At 35.0% G+C, this 10247-nt stretch overlaps 1 protein-coding gene across 1 annotated transcript; it reads right to left on the bottom strand.

The window, feature by feature from the left end:
• Positions 1–1116: 1116 nt before the first annotated feature.
• Positions 1117–8994, bottom strand: LOC127850294 (ubiquitin-conjugating enzyme E2 J1-like). The gene is made up of 7 exons (XM_052383235.1): positions 8855–8994; positions 8462–8535; positions 7976–8107; positions 6112–6196; positions 4133–4238; positions 3757–3877; positions 1117–3333 (listed from the first exon to the last, which is right to left on the bottom strand). The coding sequence occupies exons 1-7, from the start codon at positions 8883–8885 to the stop codon at positions 2533–2535; spliced, it is 1350 nt and encodes a 449-aa protein (XP_052239195.1). The 5' UTR covers positions 8886–8994; the 3' UTR covers positions 1117–2532.
• Positions 8995–10247: the final 1253 nt, after the last annotated feature.

Below are 10247 nucleotides of genomic sequence, written 5' to 3'. Positions count from 1 at the left end.
CCGTCCATGTGTCCGTCCGTGCACAATTTTTGTCCGGGCTATTTCTCAGCAACTAATGACCGGAATTCAATGAAACTTTATGGTAAGCTTCACTACCAAGAGGAGATGTGCATATTATCAGCGGGTTCTGGTCGGATGATTTTTCACAGAGTTTTGGCCCTTTGAAATTTTCCATTAACTGTACATATAGTGCAATTCTTGTCCCGGCTATTTCACAGCAACTAATGACCGGAATTCAATGAAACTTTATGGGAAGCTTCACTACCAAGAGGAGATGTGCATATTATCAGTGGGTTCTGGTCGGATGATTTATTACAGAGTTATGGCTCTTTGAAATTTTCCATTTACTGTACATATAGTGCAATTCTTGGCCGGGCTATTTCTCAGCAACTAATGACCGGAATTCAATGAAACTTTATGGGAAGCTTCACTACCAAGAGGAGATGTGCATATTATCAGCGGGTTCTGGTCAGATGATTTTTCACAGAGTTTTGGCCCTTTGAAATTTTCTATAAAAAAATTCTTGTCCCCCCAACTACTGTGCCCTCAAACGTTTCCTTTTATCGGAATATGTAGTGCAATATTGTGACCAAAAAAAACTTTCCGGAGCAGCACTAGTCTCCGACGGTTTCTTGTCATTATTCACTTGGCCAATCCTAAATTTCACAAAGAACAAGATGTGTTTGTGAAACACCATATCTTTGACCTTGATCTTTCACAACTCAAAATGTGCAGCTCCATGAGATACACATGCATGCAAAATATCAAGTTGCTATCTTCAATATTGCAAAAGTTGTGGCCAATGTTGAAGTTTGATGCAAACAAACAAACCAACAAACAGACCGGGCAAAAACAATAGTATAGACTGGGGGACATAAAAAATAATCTTTAGTCATGTTCTTCCTCAGTATACAATGCAGTGATAATGGAATATAAACAGCAGAGTTTCAAACAATGAACATAGATGGAATTCGTTCATAAGCAAGAAAAGCTTGAAGGCAAAATGCGGCTTTCAATGGACGTAGTAACAAAAGAAGTGACTAAAATGCTTGGCTACCCATTCAGGTATGATAAAAAATATGTTTGGATTTAATGTCAAAGACTAAGAGATCAGGAAACAATTCAGAAGTTTATTGTGGATTTCATGACCATCATCAACAAATAACCATACCAGTATGTACCTGTAACTCTATGGATATTGTAACAGAAAAACATGTTTGCAGTCATTAACTGCATTAAAACATTATTTCTGTCTTCTTTTAAATAATATTGCAAATCAAATATTTTTTTTAAACTTGACTTGGTATAGGTATGCATACAGAAAAACAATGCAAGTAATATCATACGAGTACTGGTCTTTCTATATACTTAATATGCACATACTATAACCTATACCAACAAAAGGCAACTTTATATCGACAGACTATAACCTATAACTATAAAGGCAACTTGAATTATGGCAATCAAAACATGTAAAATGTACACCACCACAAAATAACATGATTTTTTGTTTACACTTGTCAGATATACATGAATAACACAATGCACACATCTTTGCCATAAGGGCAGAAAAGATGTTTATACAGTGTATCTGCAGATGTCAATTTGATGTATTCTTGTGCATCTTTTCACATTATGAATGTGTTTTTTGTTTAAATGAACCCATTTCAAATAAAAGCATTGTTTTTTTACCGTAATAATAATTGGGATTGATTTTTATTGTAGAGAGGCATATGATACATGCAGACAGTGGAAAACATCAAGCAATGAACTTGTCAATTTGTGCCATACAACCAATCAGAACTCATGCAAACAAAAAGATTCTCCACTGTAAAGCCATACTACTGAATTATTATACTGAATGAATACTATTCACAAGACATAAAACAGCAATATTAAAATAAAACACTTCGTACTGATAACACTTGTTCGCAACAATAAATATCAATAACATATCACCAGCCAGAAGATTGCATTTTATGTGAAGTTAATTAAAAAACAAACAACTTATGGAATATTATTTCTTTTTAATTGCCTTGCAAAGATGGGGCTCACAGTTTATGAAATGAATAAATGACTTGATTCCAAATAATCACATTCATACACATTGAAAATAATATTTCGCTGAAATAAAAAATCAACACATCTCCATCACCCAATGGATTACATTCAATAGATATTTTTTAATTATTAAGGCATTAACTGTCCCTGCTAATCAGCTGTAATTTCAAGCTGTCAATAACTTTTGGAAGCCCCTTTAAGTTAATTTTTCTGGTAAACATATTCTTCAGCCTTATAAGTAGGATTAAGTTCTATATGGATCATTCCAATACTATAGAGTCATATTTTTTGTTGAAAGAAAATTTCGTAGATTATTAAATCTGGCATTTGATTTATTTTAAATTTGTTATTTTTGTGTGTGTCTGACATAAGATTTCAGACTTGAAAAGTCATAGGACATTTGAATCTGTGTTTGAGATTACCCACAAAAATTACCATAGTGACTGAATACTAGTATTGGTTTCACAGTAATCACCAAATGGTGATTATATTCATCATCTGCAACCTTCTTAACAACAGGAGAAAAATCACAGCAATCACAAATAAACAGAATGTCAAGAGAGCAACGTCACCTGACCGACTGCTGGTGTAGGTCCGCCTTCGTGGCCCGGCCTGAATCTCGGCTGATGTATGGTCTGCAGACCTCTGTCTGGCTGTGTTCCTATGACGTAAGCCAGACTGGTGTGCAGATCTTGGTGAATTGCTGTTTGTTTCCTGGGCAGACTGTGTCGAATTCTGTGTCTCTGTTGTGTTACTTTCATTATTTTCTGCAGACGATATCTGACCGGCTGTACTCTGCTCTTCTGTTGGTGTTACGGTGTTTACTTCCCTTGTGTTTCTTTGACTGGTTACCTCTCCTAACTGCTCTCCACTTGGAGGTGGAGAAGGCACTCCATGTTGCCATGGGGGCACCTGCATGCCAGGCATCATGGGATAGGAAAATGTCCCAGGAGCCATCATGGAGGGCTGAACTGGGGGAAAGAAAGGGGAAGCAAATGGCAAGGGAAATCGGGGCACTTGGGACAGGTTTGTGCTGCCTGGTAAATTCTGGGCCATCATTTGCTGAAACATGAAGGGAGGAGGTGGAAACGGCATGCCGAAAGGGAACTGACCAAATGGTGGGGGAAATTGAGGGGGTAACTGCTGAGCTTGTGCTGCGTCATTGTAGGAGGCTGATGCAGCATTCATGTCTGTGTTGTCTGCAGTGCTGTTGTCTGTTGCATTACATTGTGCTCTAGATGATTGTAATGCTGCATTCTTCTCCTTTTCATCCTTGAAATAAGAGAAATAAACCATCTGAATATGGTTAAAAACTAACACATACAGCCGAATGTTAAGTCCCATATTTAAACTATTTAAAGCCACAACAGACTGACTGATCAATATAACTTCTATATCGAAAAGATTTATCAAAAATAAGAAAAAAGCTAACAAAGAAAAGAACATTTTGCTTCATGTCACCCACATAACCAAAAGCATTGAAAGCTAACTTTAAAGTTTAAGAATGGAATAGTGGATATGATGTCCGCCCAGCAACAAGTCGGTCATGGTTTTAATCTCCTATGTGGGAGCGTTCCTGAGATCTCCTCAAAAGACAAAAAGTACTGGTTTTGCCCAGGAAATGGACTCAAGAGCAGTTCAATAACTAAATCGCTTTTGATGCAATGGAGCTTAAATAAAAAGGTTAAAACTAACCTTAAAATCTATCTGAGCCGCTAGCTCCCGTGCCTCCTGCGTGGTCTTCTTGGACTCCTCTGTGACTGGCTTCAGGATGTTGTTGATGCAGCCGCATGTAGGGCACTTGTAGTCTTGTGATCTTGAATAGAACATATAGGACACTTGCTGCAGTTTTGAAACTTGAAATAGAACAGAAAACCAAAAACTATAGTGGTGTGTTGCCTTGAATGGAAAATAATATGTAGGCTAATCAAAAACCTGAAATAGAAAAAAAACAAAGAAAAATTCTATACCGTGTTCTGACCTTCATGGAATAGAACAGAACATGACCATATAATAACATTTGTTATTGATAAACTACATGTATCATATTGATGAAACTCTCAATACTCACCTCTTAGCGAGAGCCTTGCGTTCATCAGGGCTGTAGTCAAGGGAACCAAGTGCACCTGCCCCATGGGTTGGCATGAAGCCAATAATGGCAAGCATTGCTGTACGTACTGAAAAATAAAACATAAAACAGGTATGTTACGATTGATATGTAAAATCTATTTTAAAATATTAACTACATGATAAACTTAAAAAAAAGCTAAATAATGTTTTAGCTGAATTCTCCATCAATGCATAGACTCACTTTTCTGTGAACATAATATCGCCAAATCTAGAAAAAACTTACGCAGAATTATTTAATTTTCGTTTCAAACATATATTAACAATGTATATCCCAACACAAAGGATTTTATTAATAAATTCATGCATTAACCCTTTACCACTTACCATACATATTTTGTCGCATTTGTAGTCCCTTAGAAAGTTAAATTTAATTAAAGACCTTTCTTACTACAATGTAGATTCAAGTTTTAAAGGCTTTATTTCCAAACCTAAGATACTAATGAGCAGCAAACAGCATACAACCACAGAGCGTGAGTTACTTTCAGGCTGTTCTGGTTATATGCTGTTTTCACATAGCAATTTTCACTTTGCATCTCAGTGGGAAAGGGTTAAAAGTAAAAAAAAGGTTTGCAAATGTAAAACACATGTTAATTTATCGTCTCACAATCCAGAGTGAATGCATTTGAAACACATATTTTAATACATTTTCTGCCTAAATTGGTCATTTTATTGGCCTTATCATTTTATGTATTTTAAATACATGTTAGGAAAACAAACAAAAGGTTGTAGACTTGTAGTACGGATCGTGTTTTTTTTTTGGTACTAATTTGTCTAAATCAAATCTAGTAATAGCATCATTTAAATGTGATTTCTTTCACTTTCATGAAAAAGTAAAAAGTGTAATATTATTAGATAAACTTGTTACATTAATAAATTACAGGACCTTATTTTGTCAAATTCATAACAAGAGTGCCAAAAGACCCAAAAGCGCTCACCTGAGAGCCAATGAAATTTGCGAGCTCTGAGCAGGAAGTTTTCACAAGGTGTTAAATTGACTTGGAGAGACAACTGGCTCAACACCTCAATGTCATGTATTTGAATAACCAACAATCATTTTCTGTCTCAACTCAGATAAATTCCATTTTAATATTCTGAGAAAATTGTATGTTCTGAGAAAGTTCACAATGAGTGGGTTAAAATGTGACTTCTTGAGTTCACAGATGGATTAAATTAGACACATTAAAAACTTCCCAGCCTCATGGGATATGTGAGATAATATTGGGACACATGTACTGACCAAGTTTCATGAAGATTGAAAATCAAATGTGGGCTTACCTAAGTGTGTTCACAAGCTTCTTGCTTTTATTTGACATTTGGAATTTGTGTTTGACCCCAGGTAAACCAGTTTCCATTTCCATACAATATTGATGGGACAAATATTCAAACAAAAGATAATGAAGATTGGGAAATTTATGTAGTTACTTGAGTGTTTATAAGCTTTTTCTTCAATTTGACATTGTGATCTTGTTTTTGACTACTCGTGACATAGTTTCGAACTCATCTGAGATAATATTGAGACCAATGCTCTACCGTGTTCACAAGCTTTTTCTTTTAGTTGACCTGGGTTTTGACTAAACATTAACCAGTTTAGTATTCAGCCAAGATTTGATTGGACCACTGTTCTGTCAATGTTCATTGAGATAGGAAAGTAAAGGTGGCTTCAAAGAGTGTTCAAAACCTTTTTCCTTAATTAGACCCAGTGACCTAGTCTTTCAACCTGCATGACCCAGTTTCACATTTGTCCAAATTATCATTAGGACAAATGTTCTGACCAAATTTCATTAGCATTGTGAAATAAATGTTGTCTCTTAAGTGATCACAATATAAATGATGAGGACATATGACATACAAAAAACGCTAACAAAAGCTCACCATGAGCAGGCTGTGCCCAGGTGAGCTATAATTACTGTCTAGACATACATGACCAAGATGGCTGCCAAGATTCAGGGTGGTGTCCAGATATGCTCAAACAGATCTTCTTGTTGATTTCAAACCGACCATTGGGCTGAAATGGATTAAAACATGGTAAACACACAGATCTAGATCAACACAGTAAAGAATAAGGCTAAGTAGGATCAAGGTGGAAAACCATTCTTTGGGTGCACAAAGTTAATCTATGCAGATAAATTGATAAATCTCAGGTTCAAGCAAATAAAAACTGCTTATTATCTTGGAAAACATACTTAATTAAATTTTAATTTGGCATTTGCAACAAACTTGAACTTTAAAATATTAATGTATTTTTACCACCACAGAATTGCAGCAGGCTGGAATCTTAATTAAGTTGGGTGCAGCATCCTGCTACATTGTATATCCTTCCTTAATGAGACATTGAAATTTATATACACTTATCAACAAATGAATATCATAGGCAAATATAATTCTTCATACCATGTGTAAGAATATGCAAAATTTATTGAAAATGATTCTACATTGCCAGAATATCAGAGCAATGTCTACACTGGGGCAGATACCTTGTCTATCTACAACATAGCTTATCAAAACCAGTGTTAGCTCAAATCAATAATTCTTCTTAATTATTGGTAATATGGGTTTGAACATTGAGATTCAAACAAATCTTGAACAAAAAAGATCTAAAAGTAATTAATAAACAAATGTAACTTGTTTTTATGGATTATTCTTTATTGAAAGTGACTTGAACACAGATTAAAAAAGAATGTCATTATCCACACGCTTTTTTAAAAGTGTGGGGATATTGTGGTTATCTCCGCCGTTTGTCCCTCTGTGCTGGCCACTATCTCCTCCTACACTATAAGCACTAGAACCTTGAAAGTTACACACATGGTAGCTATGAGCATATTTGCGACACTGCACTATGTGGAATTTTGATCTGACCCCTGGGTTATAAGTTATTGGGGTTGGGGTGGGGTTGGCTCAGAGATTTTTACTCATTTTTAAATGTTATTTTACATTAACTTCTTCATTTCTACACCGATTTACTACAAATTGATACTGAACGTCTCTTATGACAATACAGTCAATCTCAACTATGCATGGCCCCATTACCAACCCTGGGGTGCCCACTGGGTCAAACATGCGGCGTGGGGATACGCGTTGGCCTCTGCCGCACTATTTCTAGTTAAACATGAATATTAAAAAATCTATAATGTTTTGAATAATCTTAACTTATTATAATTACAAGAATAAAAGTTGACTAAAAACCATTACTAGGATTCAAACACGGAACTTATCGAAGTAAAAGATAGTGTGCTCCCATTTTGACAGTTTTTATCAACCAATTATAAACACTATGTTAGGACAGTGGATTTCGCTTCATTGAATAGCCCATTTGCCACGTCCGAATATTCAATTATCCGGAGTATTACATTATACGGAATCAGTTATATTTCCAATGTTATCACCAACCGGGTGTAATCCTCCTGGAAATTGAGCTGAAATACCCCATATTTCCTAACAGAATATGTGGAGTTTTTACAACGGGAAGAGATGCAAATGGTTTGGTGTTTTCAATTTCTATTCAATTAACCGAATTATTTGATTATCTGATATTCAATTAAGTGGAATCTACTGTACTACACGCTTTACATCAAAGAAAAACATTACAAATGCTTCACTTATTTAACGATAACTGTGAACAATTCTTTCTTTCTTTTTTCTTAGTCAGGACTATAATTTTGATTGTTTAAACATAATGCATACATTATTTTTTTAATCTATGATATTCGTTTTGTAAATCATCCTTTTACAAAACTGTGAACAAGTCCTATTAACCAATATATTTTCCCATGCGACCAGTACATACCGTCATGATGATAATGCTGGGGGGCTTCATGGGGTACTCTGGTGGCAGTATGATCCTGCCATGGTACAGACCGCCCTCAAACTCAGAGTCTGCCGGACCTCGGATGGTGAAGTGCCACTCAAATAGGTTGTCCTGTGAACATACATTTTAACAATGAGTTGCGTTTAAGGAAAACTGGGTGCAATGCATGTCCATTACTTAGGTGCTGTTCTATATTAGCCTATGGAGTCAACACAGGCTAATATGGGATGACATTTTTTGCTTTTATGGATTTTTTGTTTAAAGAATGTCTCTTTTAGGAAAAAAAAACTTTAGGTGGAAAATGTTGTAACTCATTTGTAAAATGGTGCAAACAAGAAGTTGTTAAAAAATGACAATGCACCAACAACAGACAACAGGCAATCACACAAGTTAAAATTAACATGAAACAAAGTTTTAAAAACTGAAATCTGGAAAATCTGTTGTGCATAAGAGTGTGTCACTAACCTCCAAGGGGGAACATGCAAACTGTTCTGTTGGCTCTCTTAGTTCATGTGCTTCCTTCATCAGCCTTTTCACAGCTAAACAACAACAGGATACTTCAATTGTTTGTATCAGTCCGAAACAAACATGCACTGGCTGTTTTTGATAGTCCTCAAGAAAAATTTAGCTATTTCTGATTGTCATTCACAAAAAGCATATTTTTCCTATTGACCCTTATAACAATTCAAGAAATTCAGTAAACTAAAACTGTTCCTTCGAACACATAAACTCCTTCTTTTAAAAAAGTAAAATTGTAAACTATAACTATTACGAAATGTTCAATATCCGAAAATATATACACTTTCGAAAACACAACAAATCTAAGGGATCATAATTAGTGTCGGATATTTTACTTACCCGGACTTCTCATACTATACAGTCCCTGCATGTTGAAAACTCGTTGGTAATACTTTTTCCACTGAAAAATCGACTTGAAACGTTTTTCTTCCTAGTTTTGACGTGTCCGTCTATTATCAAAACAGAAACTAACCAATAGGCTACATTGCACTGATAATAATGCGATACCAGGGTATTTTTCCTCCGTGTCAGAGTTTGGTCTGTGAATTTACGTAATACGGATTAAAAAATGAATATTTCTGGGTAAATAGGGCAGAATTGCGGAGTGGGTATACAAAGCAGCATTAAGAGTGGCCAATGTAGGAAAAAATAAGTTTTTAACGCAGCCAATTTATATAAAGAATGGAAACCTATTAAGCTACTGGTTCGCAAGAATTCGTATTGAAATCATGTTTCATATATGAAATATAGCCATGAAAAGTTAAATCATACAAACACAACAACACAGCTCAATGAAGCTTATTTAAGAAAGTGTATGGCTTTGGTTCTTGTGCACGGCACTTCTCCTTATTGCATGCTAAGTTCATGTACACCCATGGAGTTTCGTGTCTTAAATAGTTTCTTTGATATAACCATAAAAAGTGTATGACAGACGAACGGAGGACGGACGGATGGACGAACAGACAGACAAACGAACGAACAACACTAAACCTATATCCATTCGCATTCAGCGATAGATAAAATAGTTATACATATTTATTAGAAATTATGTAACTTTAATCATTTTCAGACGGAATGATATACAGTTTGAAGTGTATCTTGTTACCGGGTGGTTTATTAATCATGGTTATAAGATGTAAAATCATTTCATAATTTTGAAAATACAAGGGAATTGTTTTTAATTAAAAATGTAATTAAAGTACGAAATAATCACAATAATAAAGAGACTTGCTTTCAGAACAGGTGAGCTTTTGGGCTTATGAATTTTTTTGTTGACTATTCAAATTTATATTTTTAATTTATTCAATATATTTATTAGCTTGTCGCATCACGTCATGTAATTAGATACACATTTGTTTCTTATGTTTTTATCAAACAGAATAATTTGAATTGTTCAAAATGTGTAGCCAATGCCAAGGAGTTGTGCTAAGAATAGGAGGTGGCGCCAATGCACATTAATAGCTATTTTAAAGTTACATATGTAATGGTTTCTATTATGTTTACAGGACTTTCATTTATTTTTAAAAGTTGACTTCTTCAGCACATTTGAGTCGCGTGCGTTTTTAATTAGAAAAGGTGAACAGTAAAAGAACGAGCTATCTTTATTTTTTGGAGTTGATAGTGGGAAAAACAACAAATATGAGCCTAATTAAAATTCGTTGACCATGGCTTTTTAGTAAATTAAGAGTTTTGATTAAGGGACACAAATAATTGTTTCAAGAGGAAGTTATAT

This window comes from Dreissena polymorpha, chromosome 11, assembly GCF_020536995.1.
Source record: "Dreissena polymorpha isolate Duluth1 chromosome 11, UMN_Dpol_1.0, whole genome shotgun sequence".
Lineage (NCBI taxonomy): Eukaryota > Metazoa > Mollusca > Bivalvia > Myida > Dreissenidae > Dreissena > Dreissena polymorpha.
This window is presented reverse-complemented; position numbering and strand designations above follow the sequence as displayed.

Coding starts and splice junctions, on each gene's coding strand:
- LOC127850294 (XM_052383235.1), bottom strand. CDS start 8,885: ATGCAGGGACTGTATAGTATGAGAAGTCCGG. Junction 8,536..8,854: donor GTATAGTATGAGAAGTCCGG/GTAAGTAAAATA, acceptor GTTGTTGTTTAG/CTGTGAAAAGGCTGATGAAG. Junction 4,239..6,111: donor TTGGCAGCCATCTTGGTCAT/GTATGTCTAGAC, acceptor TTTATTTTTCAG/TACGTACAGCAATGCTTGCC.